The following is a 21,994-nucleotide window of genomic DNA, read 5'->3' as shown; positions in this document are numbered from 1 at the left end:
GACTGGTGTGGCCTAGAGACCTAGGAGCACAAGGGAAATGAGGAAGGGAGCCTGACTCGTCACCCGTGGCCTCTTCGCAGACTTGGAATAACCGAATACCTTCTTTCCTGAATGTTTGGCTGCAGCAGGGGGGCTGCTCACTGAGAACCAGGGTGTCTGTCTTCCCTTCTGTACTTGAATGTTCTCTGTGCTCCGTGTCCTCGGAGAGCAGAAGTTGGCCGTGAAGCCCACCCAGCTGCCGCCCTTGGCCACACTCAGGGGCACATGCTTCCTGCCTGGCTGCAGCGAGCAGGGTTCTTAGCCTGTGTTCGCTGTGAAGGCCCCTTCATGCCTGTTCCATGCCACCTCGCCTCATTCCTTTCTTCCCTGCTGCTTTCTGTGGGCAGGGTTCGGCTGAGTCTCAGTTTCCTAACCCTGCTATTGGAGCCGCGGAGGCAGAGGGCTCACACGTGAGCCTCTGCTTAGCTAGTTGTCTCCTGTGCATCAAAGGAAAAGCCAAGGAAAGGTGGCTTCTAACTTGGAGAGGATGCAACAGTCACCTGACCCCACTGCCTGCCACCTGCCTAAGCGACAGAAGGTAGGACCCATCTGTTTATTCCAATGTGACTGGATCACAGAAAAACAATTAGCAGGTGGAAGATTTGTTTTTCAGGACATACACGTAAACCTGCCATTATAGGAGGATTCTGGTGCTAATTTAGATGCAAATGGAATTGCCCAACTAGAGCTGATTACAGAAAGGTCAGAATGTCTATATGCTCAATTTCACTCCCACGCTACGCATTAAGTTAATGTGCTGCCGCGATTGTGGGCATGATGGCTGGGCTTGGTTCTGGCCTTTGCTGTTGAAAGAGTTTTGAATTACAGAAGCGGGATGTGACACATTGTGTCAACTCCTCCCTTCCTACCCACTCCCTTTTTTAAAGAAAAACATCCTAGTTTGCCCTTTTCTGAGAAGCTTGAGATATTAATACTGAAAAATGCATTTCTGGGGCACTTAGGCTAAGATAGAGAGGAGTAGATTGACTGTAAATTCAGTTGCTCTCCTGGTCGGAGAACTGATCTTGACTCTGCATGCACCTTCTTCCAGACTCTGAACTTGCAGAGTTGGAGCCTGGAGCATAGGGCTGGAGAGGGGGAGGCAGAAAGGCTGTGGGCTGCTGCGGTGATTGCAGTGCTGCTGTGTCACTTTCCAGATGTTTCTGACTCGAATGCATTTTTTTTTTTTTTACTGAGTATGTAACAAGGCATGTATATATAATATATTACATTACATATAGTTTGAACAAAATAGGCACACAAAAATTTCACAGAATAGTTCCTACCAAGTGCAGTGAGTGTACTCAAATATTTTCTCTTTGAATCGGGTCCAAACCATGAGTGAACTCGATACATTGATTTCACTATCCACTTTTGCTTTTCAGACTCTAGTTTAAAAACACCAGTTTAGGTGTTTTTAAGGGACAAGTGAAGGCATTGGGTGTGGAAGGGGACCGGGGTGAGAGCTAGTGGAGGGTGGGGAAGGTGGGTGAAGAAAGGGATTGATTCCAAAGGATAGACTAAACTGGTGTTGACAGAAGTGAAGATAAGTCCCTGATTCAGGGCTCAGGTTCCGTTCCAGAACTGGGGCTGAAAAGTGAAGCACTGAAGGGTACCTCAACAAATACATTGTTTAGGTTCATGGTTGTATTTATTTTGCCAAGGATAATTTGTTTGTGGGAAGGAGTTTTCCTTAGGTTATTGCTGTCATTATGCCTTTATTTTTTTTAATTTATTTTTCTAAATAATTTTTTAAATGCTCTTTTATTTATGAGACAGAGCATGAGCATGAGCAGGGGAGGGGAAAATAGAGAGAGAAACACAGAATCAGAAGCAGACTCTAGGCTTTGAACTGTCAGCACAGACCACGATGTGGGGCTTGAACTCGTGAACCATGAGATCATGACCTGAGCCAAAGTCAGACGCTTAACCGACTCAGCCACCCAGGCACCCCTATGGTTCTGCCTTTAGTAAGAATTAACATTCCTAAGCTTTAGTATCCTTAAATTTTATTACTGAATATTATATAGTAGTAAGGTAGAACCTCATTTACTATTTCTACTAGTATTTCTACCTAAGTTTGTAGCTACCTGCAATTCCCTACAGAGCAAGAGAAATAAATACTGGCAGCCATCTCACCTATAAGGCAAAAGGTATTATGTATATTATGACAATCAAGAGCTGATTGTCCTTTGTAAGTGGACCATGAAGAGGATGCCGCTGTCCTTTCTGCTAATATGTCCTCTTTGGGGCATCAGTGGCCGCTTCGGTTTTGCATTCCGCACGGCAGAGCTGCCTTCCCCTGGTGGTTCATCGTTAGCTTTCAAGTGATCACACTTAGGCTCTGGTCTCATCCTCATTAAGGAGGCTGCCTATTTGGGGGATTAGAGGAAGATTCGGAAAAGTAAGATAATGGGGCAGGAAGAGATTTTCTAGGATAAAAGTCTTCTGAGGGCTCTGTGAATATGGAGGAGAGAAGAGACAGAAAGAGAAGGGAACCAGATTTTCTTGGCCTGGGTATTAGCTTAAGGTGAGTGTGACCTCAATTTATAAAGAGGTTGCAACTTGATGCTTAATAGAATTGGGTTTTTAATATTTATACCATGTTATGTAAATGCTGCCCCTCCAAGTGCTTTCTTAAATCCTCTTAGCTTATAAATGACAGCTTTGATTGCTAAAATAAATAAATAAATAAATAAATAAATAAATAAATAAATAAAATCTTTCATTTATCCAGCCTAAGAGTAGTAAACAATAGACGTTTAATGCCCTGCTTTCATGTGAGCCCCCAAAGACTGAGACTTGTGTTCTAAAGGGTTTATTACTATGCTTTTGAGCTTATTAAGGTCATGTGTAACTTAAGGGGGGGAAAGCTGATGGTGCATTTTCGGTGTAAAGGCAGCTCCTGGAATTGTGTAGGACATGTCAGCTCAGCAGTGCTCAGTAAGGAAGGCTGAAAACACAGTATTGCGGAAACTGCACGCAGGCATGACCCATCTGAAATGACTAGGGGTGCATTTTTCTAGTGATCCAGATTGTTAGGGCATTAGACTTCTGCTCAAGTGATTTTGAATTAGGTTTCTGCTAACGGGCCCCGAGATTGCAGCGGTGGAATGAGGGTGAGCTAATGGAGCTCCACCTTTGAGGGTGGTGTGAATCATTTCCCCCTTAGCTATAGCTGGTGACATCAGTTATTTTATAAGTTTTTATTAAAAATTAAGCTCAACTCTGGCAAATGTAAGTCATCAGGACCTTGGGGGCTGTCGGTTATTCACAGAATGTTATATTCAGTCCCTTCTATGTGCCCAACTCTGTACATTGCACTGGAGTAATAAAAAAGACATAGCCTGTGTCCCAGGACAGTGTTAGGAGTGCTGTGAGCCTGGGACTGGAGAACACCAGGAAACCTCCACCAGGATAGAAGCAATCTATTTCAGGACCAGGGAAAGCCCATGAGAAGCACTCTTCCCAAGGTAATTTATTTGCCAAGTGGTGGAGGCTTACCAGTTTGCTTTGTTATATTTGGGCTGTGGAGAGCCTTTTTACATTGGTCAGATGACACGGTGGCATGGGGAACGTTCCGAGGGCTCACAGCACCAGCGCGGAGCTGGAGGGGGATGCTGCTTGTTCTGTTGCACGCCAGGCTCATGCCACTCAGGGTTCTGCTGGGTCACATACCAACAGATCCTGAGAGGGTGAGTTCAAGTGTACTGTACAGGTGTGCCTTGCTTGGAATAAGGAAAATAGACAAAACTGATTTGGTCATATCTTATCCACTTGGACTCCTCTATCTGGAACATACCTAAGGGCCAAGAAAAGTTATAAAAATAAAGTTTAAGCCTTTATGTACAGGTATATCCACATGGAGCCTGTCTATACTTTATATAGTAGATTTGCTGATCTGGTTTCTAAACTGATTTTGAGGACAGACATTACAAGGAGAAGAGTATAGATTATAAAAGGAATGACCCACAACAAATGATAAAGTGACAGTTAATACTTTGAAAGAAAGGAAGAAAAAAATGAAAATCTGGAAAAGATGTAATCACTTAAAAGGCACCCCCATCTGTTTCATTTAGCATCAGATGCATTAGACTCATGGCAGGGGACATTTCTAAGATTTCTACGGGATGGAGCTGGAATCTGAAATTTGGAACTGTTTCCCTGGTGATTTTCATGCATCCTGGTTTGGGTATTTCTCTTCTACAAACACTAAGACAAATGATGACCCCTGTTCATCAAGAGATGCCGTACTTTGCTTTTTAGGAAGACAATGAAATGCATCCGAGTTCTTAAAATATTCCTTATCAAAATATTTAAAATTAAAATTTGAATGCTTTAAGCACCAGAACTTCATCACTTTGAAAAACCTGACTCTTGAGAGTTTATAGTCCCTGAAAGACAGACATTCTACTGCATGGGAAAATCACACCGTGTAGAAAACACTAATTTGTATTATAAAAACAAGTCAGTTCTTTTATGAGATCAGGCGCGTTCAGGGTGGTATGGCCGTAGACAAGTCAGTTCTTTTATAAATGGTAAACTCTTATAGCATTTTATGTATATTATTCAGTTATAAGAAGTTGACTTTAACTTTCCAGGAACATATTTGAACATCGGCAGTACTTTGTGTCGACACCTCTTATTTGTCATTTGTTATTATTTTACTTGTTAGATTGTGTGTCTATATATATAGACACACACATCTTCCTGGACAGAAAATGTGTTCTTATAGTTTTAGCTCCTGGTACAGAGCAAGTCTAATAAATATTTATTGGATGACTAATGATGAAACGGTTATACTAAGCTTTCTAATTAATCTTTTACTGACCATGTAGATGCTTTCCATTATCTTTTCCCCCCTCTTTGTGGTTACACACTAAAATCTTTATGGTATTTGAACGGCATTTGATGATTAGAGTTGTTAGAACACTTGAATTGCTTTTTTATGTCTCTGCTTTTCCCTTACTGAATTAAAGGGCGGAAGCAGCATGTGGTATTGTGGGATGTGAATAGGTTAGAGGCTTCAGATGAAGCTCTGAAGTGTGTTCTCGTGGTTGGCATGTCCTTGCCTTGATGGGGTCACCGCGGAGAGGCCAGGGGCCTTTGGGGAAGCATGTATCACAGCATCGAGAGGATGCTCACCTGTGCTCACTCTGTCCTTGGCCCCAGGTGACTGTGGAGGAGGTCATGACCACCACTGCGTATCTGGACCTCTTCCTGCGTAGCATCTCCGAGCCAGCACTGCTCGAGATCTTCCTCCGTTTTATCCTGTTGCACCAGCACGAGAATGTCCACATCCTAGATACTCTCACAAGCCGAATCAACACCCCGTTTCGGGTAAGGAGAGCCTCGGTGGAAGGGACTTTAGACCTCAGAACAAATTTCAGTAGATTTTGTTTTGGGAATAAATGATGAATATTCTTTTCTCTAAGAATATTCATCCCCCGCTTTTTCTTGTAGCTCTTATTACTTTGACACCATTATGGCTTTCATTGACCAGGGTTTAAGTCCATCCTGCCTAGAACAGAGACTATGCCTTACTCACTGGTGCAAAAAATTACTTAAGTGCTCTGATGATATGATAAAAACTTACTGCCAAAAGGGCACAATGATTTTATAATACACCTTCAGATCTCTTCCCTATTTGGTGGTTTATCTTTCCTTTTTGGAAATTAGAGATCAAAAGAATTCTTATTTATTTATTTATTTTTAATAGTTTATTGTCAAATTGGTTTCCATATAACACCCAGTGCTTTTCCCCACAAGTGCCCCCCTCCATGACCATCACCCCCCTCCCTCCCCTCCCCCTTCAGTCCATGGTTCATTTTCAGTATTTAGTAGTCTTACTTGATCTGTGTCCTCACTCTCCCCCACTCTCTTTCCCCCTTCCTCTCCCCATGGTCCCCTGCCAGGTCTCTCCTGTTAGACCTATCACTTTGCTACAAATGGCCAGATTTCATTCTTTCTCATTGCCATGTAATACTCCATTGTATATATATACCACATCTTCTTGATCCATTCATCAGTTGATGGACATTTAGGCTCTCTTATTTTTGAATGAACTTCTTAGAAAACTATATTATCACACCCTCAGCACTACTGAAAATGGAACTGAGGAGAATATTTGCCCCAAAGCCAAGAGACGAGCCCAAAGGAGCTGAGGCATGGGGCTAAACACTCTAGACGGGGAGCTGGCCAGGGTACCCACACTTTCCTGTTAGCCCCGTCGTGTAAATAATGAATGTCATATTTGAAAATTACTTGGGAGAGTTATTTTCAATTATGAGAGGAGATTGTGTATGTGTGTGTGTGTTGGGCAGTTGTAGGAGCACGTTTTTGTGAATGTTTAAAAGTTGGAAATAAGAGCACAGGCATTTTGTAGGAGGGTCATTCTGCCTTATGGCATCATTCTAGATGTAGGTTTTCTAATCAAATCCTGCAGGAGAACTAAAAGTCTTAACACACATTGTCTCTGGCAGCAGCATGTTTTTATCAAAGCTGCTAAAAAAAAGAGGCCATTTTATTTTGTAATTCTGATGTATTTTCCATCTGTGGGGAGTAGAGCCATCCTTCCAATATCTGAAATAGAATGTGTGTTTTTCCTTCCCAGCTCTGTGTGGTGTCCCTGGCATTATTTAGAACTCTCATTGGTTTACATTGTGAAGATGTGATGTTACAGCTAGTTCTAAGGTGAGTTGCCATCTTTTGTTGTCTTTAAAGAAAAACTCAGTCTGTACTATTGCTATTACATTTTTCTTTGGGTAATAGAAGCTGAGTAGGGGTCATGCTCCTAAGGAAAAAAAATGATTATGACTATTAATCTGATTTCTGTATCATTTCCCAAGGTTTATTTTAGGTTTCCTATTAAGAGTATTTACGGGGCTAACTACATTGTATTAGAAATATGTTCTTGGAAATAATAGATAGGACGTTTGGAAATTTTCCGCCTACGAAGGCTCTCCTGTTCTGTGGCTGAATGTCCTTCTCCTGAAGTACACTTTTAGAGGCCTGTGTTACTGGAAACAACTTTTCCAAATATGAAATGCTCTTGATATATAATTTTTATGATTCTTGTTTTCCTAATGTTACACCTGCAGCGTGCCCTCTCTGACCCATAAGTATTTTTCAATTCAATTCAGTAAATATTTAATGAGTACTTTCTGTGTACAGTTCAGAAGAGAGTAGGGCATGGGGTAGATGGATTGAAAAGGGCTTATAAACAAGGTAGAGAAGGCAGGATCTTCAGAGGGCCAGGGGAAAAAGGTTTGGGGAGGTGGCTGGTATTTGAAGAGTGTCAGGAGTTAAAGAGAACTGCTGTTCGGATGCCATTACTTTGGTCATTTGGCAGCGGACTCAGGAACACTGCCTCCCACCTTGGCCCAACTCTGCCCCCCTTCTGGGGTCCCCAAGGGAAGCAGCAGCTTTGTGAAGGGGGAGAGGGGGAGTTGGCTAGGATTTGTGCTCCCACGCCCCCCTCACAGTGTGGGAGCAAAAAGGAAGAAGTGAACCAGGGTTGTCTGGTGCGCCCTCCTGCCTCCTCCTTCCTTTGAGGATGTTCTGACCCTTTGTTTGACCTCTTCCTGGGACTAAGGGGAGAAGCCTAGGGCAGGGGAAGAGGAGGAGAGTGGGACCGCCTCTGGTCACCAATGGGGTTTTGATGCAACGTGAGTAGAATTACTGAGAAGAGGACATTCCAAGTGGTTGTGAAAGCGTTTCCAGTGCAGAAGCTGTGGACAGGGGAGGGGATGGCGAGGTGGTCGTGGGAACAAGAGGAGAGGCCTTACCCCAGAACACCTCAGAAATGCAGATTCTTGGTCTTCTCCCAGATGTGCTGACTCAGGGCATGGGTGGGGCCCAGCAAGCTATGTTTTAAGGAACCTTCTAGGGGATTCTGATGCGTGGCTAATTTTGAGAACCACTGGACACTGGTTTAAGGAAGGGTGCAGAGCAGATAGAGCATTCTGCAAATGGGAGCGATAAACAACGAAAACCAGACTTGAAGAGGTGGTGATGGCATCCTGGTGGAGGCCTTACAGAGGGATCATTCCATGGGAGAGTGTATCACCTATTTTCTTAGTTTAAAAAGAGTTTTTGGACTTTCTAGGTGTTTAATTAGGTCCTTGGTCACTAATCTTAAGGCACTGGCAAAGAACAAATCTGATCACGAAGAGAGAGCCTGGGTAGTCTGGCTAGAACATTTTGGGTAGAACATCTCATCCTGAAATGATGGTTTCAGCCTTCCGTCGGGTGTGTGCTGACGTGACGGATGCATTAGCATGGCCTGAACAGAATCGTCAGAGCAACTGCTTAAAGCCTTTCTTACTGGCCCAAACCCCACTTTGCCAACCACGAGGGTCACACCTGATTATATTTAAATGTTATATTCCTGGAATGTGTGGGTGGTTCAGTCGTTAAGCCTCTGACTTCGGCTCAGGTCGTGATCTCACGGTCTGTGGGTTCAGGCCCCGCATCAGGCTCTGTACTGACAGCTCAGAGCCTGGAGCCTGCTTCGGATTCTGTGTCTCCCTCTCTCTCTCTACCCCTTCCCTGCTCACACTCTGTCTCTCTCTCAAAAATAAATAAAACATAAAAAAGAAAAAGTTAAATTCCTGAATGCTGTTTGGCGGGGGCACATGAAACGCAGTTGTTTTCTTCAGTGCCCTGCTCGGGGCGGGGGAGGTACAGAGCCTCTCCCCTCTGAGCTGCTGGGGCACATGGGGCCCAGCGGGGGGCCAGCCGGCGGGGCAGTGCCCTTCACAAGGGGACCGGACACTCCTCCATCGCCTTTTGTCTGCTCATGACACGGTGCTCCTTATGTTAAAAACTGTCCTCAGAGATTGTCCTAGCTGCTCTTGAGACCCATGTACTCTGTGAAGGGGGAGAAATCGGCTCATGATTGGGAGATATTTCCATGCCCGAGTCAGGGCTAGTCATTTCCCAGCCAAGTGCGTGAAGGGCGCACATTATCACAGGTTCTGAATGGTGTAATGGGGGCCATATCCCACATAACTCCCTGGTCCTAGGCTCTCTGAGCCCGAGCGTTTTCTTTGTTTCTTTAATGAGGATCATGGTGATGATATAATAATGATAGTTGCCCTTTATGTAGTACTTTCTCTTTTTTTAAGAGAGAGTGTGAGGGAGGCAGAGGGGCAGGTGGGGAAGAAACAGAGAGAGAGACGGAGGGAGAGAGGGAATCCCAAGTGTGAAGCCTGAATGTGGGGCTTGATCCTATGACCCTGGGATCATGACCTGAGTTAAAATCAAGAGTCAGACATTCAACTGACTGAGCCACCCAGGCGTCCCAATACTTTACTTCAAATTCTACCTCATTGCCTGGGGAATCCACCAGAAGAGTGAATACAGCCTATACATGGAACTCGGGTACAAGGCAGACTCGTGGGAAACTTCTGCTTCCTGGTTTCAGTCCTCTGAACTGGCAGGTTTCCCCCTCCTCACATTTTAAATTACATTTCATTGTCATGACATACACAGAACATAAAATTTAGCATTGTAACCATTCAGTTCAATGAATGCTATTAAATACATTCACATTGTGGTACAGCCGTTGCTACCATCCATCTCCAGAACCGTTTTTACCCTGCAGCACCAGCACTGTGTACCCGTTAAACACTAATTTACCGTGTCTCCCTCCTCCAGCCCTGGGAAGCCGCTCTTCTGCTTTCTGTCTCTGTGAATTTGACTCCTCTCTAGATACCTCACTTAAATGGAATCATACCTTTTTATTGTGCCTGAATTTTTTCAGATTTCATTTGTCTCCATGTTGTTGCATGTGTCAGGATTTCCTTCCTTTTTAGGGCTTGATAATATTCCCCTGTTTATATCACATTGTGTCTGTCCATATATCTGGTGATGGACATTTTGGGTTGCTTCCTCTTTTTTGGCTGTTGTGAATAATGCATCTAGGAACATAGGAGTATAGATACCTCTCTTCAACACCCTGATTTCATTTTTTTTGGGTGATCTACCCAGAAGTGGGATGGCTGGATCATACAGTAACTCTATTTTAAGTTTTTTACTGCTTTCTAGAATAGGTGCACCATTTTATGTGCCCACCAGCAGTGCCCGAGGGCCCCCGTTTCTCCACATCCTTGCCAACACTTGTTATTTTCTGTTAAAGAAATGGTATTTTTGTAATCAAGCAAAGTGACAGATTTCAAGAACCAGTCAGAATTCTTAGAAGTAAAAGCTGTAATTATTATGAGGAAAAATCAGAGGTTTGGGTAAATAGCACGTGGGACACAGATTAAGAGAATTAGTGAACTAGGAGATAGAATGAAGAAGTTACTACATTTGCAGCAGAAAGAGGTAAAGAGGTTAAAACTATGAAAATAAGGCCATGAAGGAAGGCGGCTAATTTGATGAAGTATAACAGATCCCATTAGAAGGAGAGTGAGCTGCTGACTTGACCTATTCTATTTTTGGAATTTCTAGCTCATATGAAGGTGTTAGGGAGGATCAAATGTGGGGATATCTGAAAAATGTTTTGAAACACTGTAAACTACTACACAAATTTAAGGGAGGAGAATATCCTGGAAAATATGTCTTAAGCTAATGAAAACGTTGTCTTTTCTGATTTAGAATCTGTACAAAAGCAAAGACAGTACAAAATCCTTATTCTTCTAGTCATTTAAGCTTTAGCTTGAGGGACATCAAACACAGATTTATAATCCATCCTTTTTGTTACTGCCACTGTGGTGGTTCAAATGCACATGATAAACGTGTAGGTCTGAGAGGCAGTAGAGCAGTTGAGATTCTGTGAATCCGCTGAATGAACTTATTTGGTAGGTGATAAATGGTAACTGTATGTCAATTTTTGTCGCAATCCAAATACTATTAACTGTTGCTATTTCAAAGTGATAATCCATTTGTAACTGCTACGTTTTTTTCGGTTGGCATAATAATCAGGAAACGTAAGTTGAAATAAGGTACCCCCCCAAAAGAGGGGCTATTTTAGTGAGCAGAAAGCCAAGGAGAAGCTGTCCACCTGCATGGATGTGACACGGAATAAGCCACAGGCAGGCAGGAGAAGCTGATGAGCAGTGAGGCGACAGATCACCCCACATTCCTGGCACTTGCCAGTTTAGGCAAAATCTAATCGCTTACTACTCTGAATACCACTTCTGAATATTGTGGCCGGGGCGTTTTTTCCAGAAGTGCTGGTCCATCATCAGGTTCTTGAATTGCGTTGCCTGTTGTGTTCAGATAGAGGATGTTTGGCTCAAAGAGAAGCTGTGTGCCCACTTCAGGAATGTTGCCATGGGAGCCAGGTGTCTGCAGGAGAGCAGGGGGAGAAAGGCAAAGCAGCCTGGGGGGAGGATGACTGGGAAAAATAGTCAGGACGACTTTGAAACACCATCTTTTTGACATTTACTGATGTTGCTTTGTAGGTTTTTGCCTCTCGGTGCATTATTGAGGTTCTCGTAGTCTCCTGGAAACGCCTTACCCACTTCATTGCCCTGCTCTGTTTTGCTGGTAGGGTCAGTGTAGCAACAGGCAACATGTGTCCTTTGTTATTGATTGGCTGTCGCTGAACTGTTTCAGAAGCAACGATGGCTCGCTTCAATGAGCGGGAGTCCGGGAGATGGACAGTGTGCCGAGGGGTGTGGAGGGCTGGGGAAATAATGAGAAAAGAGGGGAGAAAAGGGACAATATAATATTTCCCCCAGCTGTGCCATAGGATGACTTTGAGTAATCTGGATCTCTAAAATCAGAAATTTCTTAGTTTCTGATGATTTTCACTGATTTTCGAATTTAAATAAAAGCCCCCAAAGTATGTGCAGTCCAGATGAAGAGATGGTTTGAGGACAGGCACCTGTATGAAATTCCGGAGTGATTTCTCTGTCACCGACAGCCACTTCGTTTTGGTATTTGACATTAGGGCAGCTTCTGACAGTCATTCTGTTCCTGATCTTTCCCTGTACGGGACGGGAAGACGGAGCGTCAGTGCACGGTCTTCCCACTCTTCCCGCTGGGATAATCCTGCATGACAGAGCTGCGGTAGAAGTACTGCTTTGAGTACCGGAGAGGGGTCATTTGTGTGAACTGACTCCCCATTTTCCATTTTTTTGAACTTTATTTTGAGAGAGAATGCACGGGGGGGAGGGGCAGAGAGAGAGAGGGAGTGAGAGAATCCCAAGCAGGCTCTGCCCTGTCAGCATGGAGCCTGAAGCCAGGCTCGAACTCACGTACCACGAGATCATGACCTGAGCTGAAATCAAGGGTCAGACACCTAACTGACTGAGCCACCCAGGTGCTCCACCCCCCACCTCCATTTTCAATTTGCTAGAACCTCTCCTTCAGCCTATAGGAAATCTGTTTATTTGATTTATTCAGAAGAAAATTCTTCGTTTCTACTGAAAACATGTGTTTGCAAAGTCACAAATTTCCAATAACTCTTTATTCTAATATAATTTCCAGCTACCCACTGGTGATATTTGATAAACAGCTTTATTAGGTTTGATCCACTGTTCCATTTCTAAAAAATACTTCAAACAAAGAGCAGAAATCTATGTATATCAACTTAAGTCATGAAATATGCTTGGTTGGAGCAGTAAGTAGTCATCAAGTTCCTGCAGTATGTAAAAGTACGGAAGTAGTTTCTTTGTTAAATAATTAATGATCAAAATAAGGGGATAATAAATCTTATGTAATAGGAGTTTCCCTAGGCCTCACCAGCCAGTGAGAAGAGAGCAGCCCACCTTAGCCTCCACAGGATACGTTTCCCTGGGTCTCTCCTGTGGGGAGGGGTCTGAACCCGTGGTCACACACAAATGAGTCTGCCACCACAGTTGCCACAGCAGTGCCTGGCGAGGCCCCTTTGGTTGGTGCTGCCCCCTCTGCCCCTGCCGTGGCCCCCCTCCCCACCCTGAGAGTGCAGGAGGCTGAGGTGCTGGCCCAGCTCGGCCTTCCCTCGTGCCCTCGGGGCCAGAGCCGGGCCCTGTGTAGACAGGTGGGAGAACGCTTCTCTCTCCTCTGCATCATTGTCTGTCACCAAGGCATCTCTGCTCACAGAGATCCTTGTGAAAAGACCTCCTTTATTTTGCTAACTTACAGCTTCTTATTTTTTTAATTTTTAATGTTTTTGTTTATTATTGAGACAGAAAGAAACAGAATATGAGTGGAGGAGGGTCAGAGAGAGAGGGAGATGCAGAATCTGAATGAAGCAGGCTCCAGGCTCCAGGCTGTCAGCACAGAGTCCGATGTGGCTCTGGAACCCGCAAATCATGAGGTCATGATCTGTGTTGCAGTCAGATGCTTAACCGAGTGAGCCACCAGGTGCCCCAACGTACAGCTTCTGTGTCTTCCCTACTAGTGCTCAGATACAAGCCCCCAGAGCTGGGCCAAGAATTAGAGCAGACCCGTACCCTTGCCCATATTGTCCTCTCTTTCCCTTTTGTTTGATATTCATGCACTCGAATTTATGAAAATCGATGCCGCCACATCAGACCTGTGGGGAATCACTGGATCTTAGTGATTGCAAGTTTAGGCTTCAGGTGTGTGTGGAGTGTATGCCCAGGGGTGCTGGGGGAGAGGCGACTAGGACCCTCGGCAGACTAGGACTTGAAGAATGGTTTGGTGTTTTGGGGAATGGAAGGGCTACGTGGCCAGCTTGTTTCACTCTGTGAAAGTTATGAAGACCGTTGGTGGAAAGCACCATGAAAAGAATTCAGTCTTTTTTCCTCCTTGACTTAGGCTTTTGCAGTCAGTCAGTCATTAATGTAAACGTAGGTTTTCCTCCTTTGGATCAACAGAAGTGGGAGACAACTTTGGTGTTTTCAGGCCTCCAGACATACCCTGAAAGTTGTACTTTTATCTTTTTCACTGAATCCTTCATCATAGCTTGTTTTCATCTGTACGGCCTCTTTCTCAAGAGCTAAAAACAGAAGCAAAAACATTCTGGCTTATTGAAGATCGTGATTGTTCCTATAAGGGCTCTGGAATTGGCTCCTGTGTACACGTGACACTCGGCTCTGGTATGCTGCCTCTGTCCTGTTTGTCCTTTGTTTAAAGGAAGAGTGTCGTCTTTCCCCCTGTTCAGAAAGTAAGCCATTTAAGTAAACGTTATTCTACTCATGCCGCCCACTGAGGTGCTCCCTGAGTGTCAGAACTGATAGCCCAGGTTTTTAGGTTCAGAGTGATTCTAAGGTGGTTTTGATCACCAACGAGAAGTGTTTTGTGTGCAGGGGGCCCAGGGCTCCTTGGCGAGGTTTTGGCCACGGTGAAATTGTGATTTAGAATAAGAAAGACATACTTGGTCTATGTCCTGTGTCTGGCACCGACCTCCTAAAACCCTTGGAATTTCCTAACTGTTGAGAGGAACAAAGATGTGTTTGTTATGGTGATGAGGCCACTCCAGGCCCCGAGTCTGAGGATGGAGGCTCGTTGCCTGGAGACCCAAGCATGTGATTAGAGGGTTACCTACAACTCCCAGTCCCAATCCCCTGACCTCCAGGGGTTAAATCAGTCACCAACGGTCAGTGGTTTAATCAATCATGTCTATGTAATAAAGCCTCCATAGACATCCAAAAGGACTGGGTTCAGAAACCTTCCAGGTTGCTGAGCATGCGGAGATGTGGAGAGAACGGTACCTCAGAGGAAGCGTGGAAGGTCTGCACCTTTCCCCCACACCCTGCCCTGTGCATCCCCTCCATCTGACTGTTTCCCAGTTATATCCTCTTATAATAAAGTGGGGATCCAGGAAGTAAAACGTTGCGCTGAGTTCTGTGAGGCACTGCAGCATATTAATTGATATCCAAAGAGGTTGTTGGAACGTCCAGTTTATCGCTGGTTGGTCAGAAGCCCAGGTGATATCCTTGGCTTGCGATCGTCATCTGAAGTGTGTGTCCATTGGGGGACAGCCATGGAGGACCGGACCCTTCACCTGTGGGGTTGGCTGCTAACTCCAGGTAGATAGGGTCAGAACTGAGTTGAATTGAAGGACACTGTGCTGATGCCTGGAGCCTTGCTGGCTTGTTGGTGTGGGGACCCCCGTTCTCCCTGTCCCCAGCTCCTATGTTGGAACTGATGACCAGAACACCTTTAGCCACCATATTTTTTCAGGGTCAGCCATGAGAGGTTTGCACTGTGGGGTGGCTCCCTGCCTTTTCATGCAACTGCGGTCACTCAGCATCCACTGTGAGCCCAGTTTCTGGGACTGCAAAGCGAAACTGTTAAGAAAGCGCTTGCTCTGGTAGCACATTGTACTCAGTGTCTCAGTGGACTGAGACGCTGAAATAATTGTGAGTCTAGGCAAGAGTGCTTTGGGAGAGGGTGGTGAGTGTAGCGGAGGGCGGGAGTCGTTCTGTCTTGGAGCAGGAAGCCCCGGAAGCCTTCCCAGAGAGGGTGACACTGAAGTGGACGTCATGGGATGACAAGATATGGGTGAGGCAGGGAACAGGGAACACATTCCAGCTGAGGGTTACAGTGGGTGCAGACACGGAGGCAGAGGCGTAGCAGACCCAGTGAGAGAGGAGGCAGTTCCTGAAGGTTCCAGCGTAAGGCCCTCTGCAAAGGGGTGGTTCTGCCAGGAGAAAGAAGCCCTCGACAGGTTTTAAGCCAACGAGTGAAGGCTGGAGGCTGGTAGGATGGAGGGATCGAGACTGGGGAGAGGATGCAGCTGCCGCAGGCCGTGACGAGGCCTGGTGGGAACTGACGGTGCAGGCACTGAATGCAGCCGTGTTGCCGTTCCAGATATCTGATCCCTTGCAACCACATGATGCTGAGTCAGAGGTGGGCTGTGAAGGAGAGAGACTGTTACTCCGTTTCTGCGGCCAAGCTGCTCGCTCTGACCCCCGTGTGCTGCTCCAGCGGGATCACCCTGACGCTTGGGAACCAAGAGAGAGATTACATCCTCTGGTCAAAGTGTACGCATGATAGCTCAGGTAACAGGAGCCCGCCTAGTGAACGATCTTCAGACAGAAGGGATGCCAGGTGCCGTTCTTCCTCGGGATACGTGTCTCTGTGGATAGACAGGGAATGATGCACTGAGCCCCATTTTGTTTATGAATGACTGGGTGGGGTTCGTTTTCTGCTTCATCTTAAAATTTTTAAAAAATGTTTATGACGGAGGAATGGACGGAATGAGCAGGAGAGGGACAGAAGGAGAGACACATACACAGAATCTGAAGCAGGCTCCAGGCCTGATGCAGGTCTCGAAATCACGAACCATGAGATCATGACCTGAGCCAAAGTCAGAGGCTTAACCGACTGGGCCACCCAGGCGCCCCACCAGACCTTTATTTTAACTAGGCTTTAGTGGGCATCCTCATTGTACATATATGAAAATATGTGTCAATGTGTCTTTTTAAACGAAATGGGGGTGGAGATGTGGGGATGGTTATAGCTAAGATAGAATTAGTCCTTATTTTAATTTCCACAATGGCCCCTGTGTGGGTGCTTGCCTGCCAGTGATACATATCACCATAAAGCTTGTAATTTGTGATATAGCAATGGTGTCTGATTCATTTGGTTGACCTACTTAGGTTTTTTTTTTTTTTAAGTTTATTTATTTTGGGAGAGAAGAAAGTGCCCACTCAGGTGGGGGAGGGGCAGAGAAAGAGGGAGACCAAGAATCCCAAGGAGGCTCCATGCTGACAGCCCGGAGTGGGGGGAGGTGGGGAGAGCTTGATCCCACAAATGGTGAGATCATCACCTCAGCCAAAATCAAGTCGGAGAGTCAGATGCTAAACTGACTGAGCCACCTGGGTACTCTGAGGGTTTTATTTTTTTAAATAAATACTGTTTGTTTGTTTGTTTGTTTTAATAGGAGTTATAGTACTCATGCTATTTGCCAGTTACAGTTGATTTTGTACAAGTAAAATTTATTTATTTATTGAGAGACATAGAGTGTGTGGGCAGGAGAAAGGAGCAGAGTGAGACAGAATCTGAAGCAGGCTCCACCCTCAGTGTAGAGCCCAATGTGGGCCTCCATCCCAGGACCCTGAGCCAAAATCAAGAGTCAATGCTCAGTTGACTAAGCCACCCAGGTGCTGCACAAGTAAAATTTACATGGTCACCTATCACCCTTGGCCCTCTGGCAGGCAGCTGAAACAAGGAGGCATTGTTCATCTTTGGTGATCAGAAAGCTATTTCAGTTCAGGAAGGTTCTGCCTGTCCTGTGACCACTTGGAAAGAGTCTAACCTTGGTATTGACCCAGTATATCCAGTAGGTCTTCTGATATCCCCAGACAGTGTCAGCCTGTCTATCCAGGCACCATCCTGTCAGATAAAGTATATTTTGTCTAAGAGCTGGGCTACATGACTAAGAAAATATCAGGGTGTTTGGTGTAAATGTAATTGTTAGAAACTAAGGTTATTGTATTCTTAATCTTTAAATAAAGATACAGTGTATCATGGAAATTAATACTTTATGTGGCAGTACAGCAAGTTATTTTAAATATATTTCCCTATTAGGTAAGCTAGTCTGGGTATCTTCTATTTTCCTACCAATAGTCAATTTTTAGAACATATTTGACAACTGATGTCTTTTTTATTTACTAAGAAAGTTGTTTCAAGAATGATTCCGGGCCCGACCTTGCTGCAGAATTCAGGATTTAAATTAAACAAGCTATTGTCGAGAGCCTACAACTTGCCACATTCTTTCCCTGTCATCACATTTAATCTTGTGAAGAAAGCAATATTTCCAGATGAGGATGAAGAGCTTCATCTTTACAGATGAAAAAACATACGCGGGAGAGGAGGTGACTTGTTTAAGACTACACAGCTGATGGGTCCTCTGAATCCAAATTCCACATTCTTGCCACTCTTCTGCTCTGGGATTGCCTTACGGTGGAGGAGTGTCCTAATGGATGAGCGGTTGTGTAGGTGGCGGGTAGACAGGTAATGTAATTTACAATCTGGCCTGGCCTGGTAGACACTTAGATAATGAAGAGACAGAAAGCGTGCACAGGTGCGGCATTGAACAAAGTAAGAACAGGGGTTGACATGAGACAGCCTGTACTTGAGTTTTGCTCTGTCACTGACTAGTTGGGGATCTTTTGTCCCTAAGCCTCAGTTTCTTTGCCTGTAAATGGAGAAAATGATATCTGCCATATAGGGCTGCTGGGAGGAGCAGTTAATGTTGAAAAAAACACCTTCTATATGAGATATCCATTTTAGAAATGGTAGAATTCATCAGGCTCTGTGCTGACAGCTAGCTCAGAGCCTGGAGCCTGCTTCAGATTCTGTGTCTCCCTCTCTCTCTGTCCCTCTGCAGCTCGTGCTCTGTCTCTCTGTCTCTCAAAAGTAAATAATTAAAAAAAAAAAAAAAAAGAAATGGTAAAGTTCTGGGGCACCTGGGTAGCTCATTTGGTTAAGCATCAGATTCTTGATTTTGGCTCAGGTCATGATCTCACAGTTTGTGGGATTGATCCCTGCGTCAGGCTCTGTGCTGACAGTGTGGAGCCTGCTTGGGATTCCCTCTCTCCCTCTCTCTCCCCCTCCCCTGCTCTCTCTTTCAAAATAAAGAAACTAAACTGAAAAAAAAAAAAAAGAAATGGTAGAGTTGTAGGTTTCCTCTATGATTCTATAACTTCTGTGAAGATAGACATTCTGTTCTTAGCTTTCCTTCTTACAATCTAACCATATTTTTACTCAGAAATCATTTAATCTGACATTATAAGAACTGAAATAGCTGGTGAGACAAAATCTTGGCAACCAAGTGAGTCCCATCTGTGTCCACTTCCTTTGTCCCCCTGCCTCCTGTGAGTGTAAGAAGGGCCTGGTTCTGACTCGTTTCCGCCTCCCGTGGCAGGGACCGTGGAGCCGCCCCTGCCCCCGGCGTTGCCCTCGTCGGCCTGCATCGTGGAGTACGGCAAAGCCCTGGACATCAGCTACCTGCAGTACCTGTGGGAGGCCCACACCAACATCCTCCGCTGCATGAGGGACTGCCGGGTCTGGTCCGCCCCGTACGACGGGGACTGCCCCGACCCCGAGTCGTTTCTCCAGCCTCTGATGGAGGACAGCGCCGTCAGCCCTGCCTGTGCTGGGTTCAGGCTCCCGCAGCAACTCCCCGGGAAGACGGGCTCTCCGCTGCCTCCGAGAAAGGAGAAGAGCCACACGGAGCTGGAGTGGGATGACAGCTATGACACCGGCATCTCGTCAGGGGCGGACGTGGGCTCCCCCGGGCCCTACGATGATCTGGAGAACTCGGGCCCGCCGGCACCAGTCGACCCCCCCAAACACATCCAGGAGATGAAGAAGAACGCCATCCTGCTCTTCAAAGGGTCCTACATCGAGGAGTCTGACTTCCAGGATGATGTGATGGTGTACCGGCTGTGTGCCGAGAAGGACTCTGAAGATGCGAGGAATTTGCAGGAGGAGACTGCCCGGCCCTCAAGCCAAACCCACAGTGAGGTTCAGAGCCCCGCCCTGAACAACGGCCCGCTGCCCAGCCCTCCCAGCCCTCCGTCAGACACCGGTTCAGAGGAGGAACATGATAGGGACAATTCAGACCTGTTTCCAAATGTGTCCCAGGAACTGAAACCAGAAGAGGAGCCGGAAGTAGCTGTTCAGCAAAACTCAGAATTAGCACCTCCCATCTCTGAGGCCGAACCGGACTCAAACCCGATGGTTGTTAACCCAGGAGGTGAAGATTTCATCGCCCAGTATGACCAGATCATTAAGGAACTGGATTCGGGCCCCGAGGGCTTGACAGAACAGAATTTCCCCTCACCTGATGCCTTGCATCTCAAGAAAGAGCAAGAGGGGAAGGAAGAAGAGAGCAAAGGAGAAAAGGACAAAGAGGCAGAGGCGGAGGCGGAGGCGGAGGCGGAGGCGGAGGCGGAGGCGGAGGCGGGGGAGAAGGTCCCGGAAGAGGAGGAGGACGACTTTGATTCTTTTATAGCAGAAACTCCCACCACTGACACCGTGCCATCCCCTTTTGGGGTGAGAGATGAGACTGCCTTTGCCAGTCACCATCCCGTGAGGACTCAGAGCACCCCATTCACAGGTGATGATCTACAGTCACTTTTTGACTTCTGAGTTTGCAAGTACTTGTACATATTGTAGTGAGCAGATAAGGTGGGTGGAGGTAAGGAGCATATCAGCTTACCTAACAGAAGGGTGAAAGTGTATTTGTAAAGAGCAGAGAGATGTGGTTTCATTTTATCTTGTCACTCTAGCATCTTTTTCCCCCCAGCCAATCAGATTATACATTTCCCACCTTGCTGTGTGTGTGGTAAAATAATAGGACTGACAAAACCACACAAAAAATCCAGTCTCATTATTTAACAGCCTCATTTTCTTTAGTCTGTTAATTTAATGTGTTTTTACATGTATTGAAAAAAGTTACAGTCTCCCCCCTTGAATATATGCTTCGCGAAGGCACAGGTGTTGGGTTGTTCTGGGCTCTTCCCCAGCACAGTGACCAGAGCACAGGGCAGGTGCTCAGAGGACCTGTTCAATAAAGGCAGCTGTGTACACACGTCAGAGACCATTGGAGTTAGTTATGCCTTTCATAACTAGCTCATTTCAGGTAATTGCAAAATCTTTATCCAAAAATAGGTAGAGTAAGCCCCCATGCACCTGTCACTCTGCCAGAGAATGGGTGTGCTCCAGCATACACCCCTAAGGACCGGTAGGAGTTGGGTAAGAGCCAAAGGGATAGGCTAGCGTATCAGACCCGTGCATTGTGGTGAGGAGTCATAATAGCAAATATTATTAAATATTAGGTAATAGTATCTGAATCTGCACCTCGGGTTTCCACACATCTGCAACTCGGGGAACTGGCACAGAGGGTTCATCAAACTTAAGGAAGACTGGCATGGGACCCCTGAGCAGTGTCCAGGTATCAAGGAGCGGTCCCCCTTATTGGGGCTGACACTGCAGAGAGACAGACAGTGACCCTGGAGTCTGGCCTGAGGGGGATTCCGGGCTCTAGCACTTCCTGCTGTGAGGTTCTAAACCCTCTGCTTGCTCCTGAGAGGACTGAATGGGATCCCAGGGGCTCCGAGCATGCCCGCGTGTGCGTGTGCGTGTGTGTGTGTGTGTGTGTGTGTGAGAGAGAGAGAGAGAGAGAGAGAGGGAGAGAGAGAGAGAGAGAGAGGGAGGGAGAGAGAGGGAGAGAGAGGGAGAGAGAGGGAGAGAGAATACTCTTACAGGAGCCCCAGCAGCCTCGGCTGAGGCTTGCCTTTCTCTGGCAAGCAGGGAGCAGCTTGGTGAGACCAGGCCGCAGTCCACCTCCTTGGGTCACCCAAAACAGATAAAATCACATTATCTTCTGGCCCAGCCTGGTGGCTTCCTGTGATTTTAAGGAGCTCTTCGACCTCCTCCCATATTTATTCATGTATTTACTGAGGCCTGAAATTTTATTTAAAGAGGGAGAGAGCTTTTAATTCCACAATTAAAAGGCTTGAGGTTCTAGTTGAGATAACATTTCAGTGTGAATGGGTTTTAATTAGAATGCAATCAGCCAGTCAATCAGAAGAAGGATTAGATAATCTCAATTTGCCCAGGTGATAAAGGGAGGGGAAGGGGAGCAGGAGGGCCCTGGCTGCCTGAAGGAGGTGGGCAGAGGGCTCAGTGGAAGGAAAGGGGCGGAAGTAACCTAGCACACACCCCAGTTTTGCCCGGGGCTTGCCCCGTTTACTCTGGCCCAGCTGGAAACCCCAGCTTTGCAGAGCTCTCTGGGATGTGAGGGCCCCCATGGCTAGTGAGGTGGTTCTTGAGAATGCCGGCTTTCTAGTGAAAGAGCTTCATCCCTGGGAAATATGTAAATTGAGGAAACACAGTATAGCTTAAGGCAAGAAGAAAAAGTGAACACAACACCTTATTAAATAACATCAGTGTTTTCCATAAGATACACCTGAGAACCAACAAAATGTAATGTGAGTTTTTTGATACATATAGGTAATTTTAAATAAAAGTTTGCTTTTTTCCTTTGAAATTTGCACACTGCTTCAGGAAACATTGTTTCTCTTTCCACGTATATAAA

At 45.8% G+C, this 21,994-nt stretch overlaps 1 protein-coding gene across 1 annotated transcript in view; it reads left to right on the top strand.

Annotated features, from left to right (window-relative positions):
- Positions 1-21,994, top strand: part of FAM160A1 (family with sequence similarity 160 member A1) — a 265,800-nt gene that overhangs the window by 230,016 nt on the left and 13,790 nt on the right. The window contains exons 9-13 of the mRNA XM_029940163.1: positions 5,212-5,379; positions 6,653-6,732; positions 15,754-15,944; positions 18,815-19,812; positions 19,864-20,011. Of these exons, the coding sequence (XP_029796023.1) occupies positions 5,212-5,379; positions 6,653-6,732; positions 15,754-15,944; positions 18,815-19,812; positions 19,864-20,011 (1,585 nt within the window). The remainder of the gene's footprint in view (positions 1-5,211; positions 5,380-6,652; positions 6,733-15,753; positions 15,945-18,814; positions 19,813-19,863; positions 20,012-21,994) is intronic.

Source organism: Suricata suricatta, chromosome 1, assembly GCF_006229205.1.
Source record: "Suricata suricatta isolate VVHF042 chromosome 1, meerkat_22Aug2017_6uvM2_HiC, whole genome shotgun sequence".
Lineage (NCBI taxonomy): Eukaryota > Metazoa > Chordata > Mammalia > Carnivora > Herpestidae > Suricata > Suricata suricatta.
This window is presented reverse-complemented; position numbering and strand designations above follow the sequence as displayed.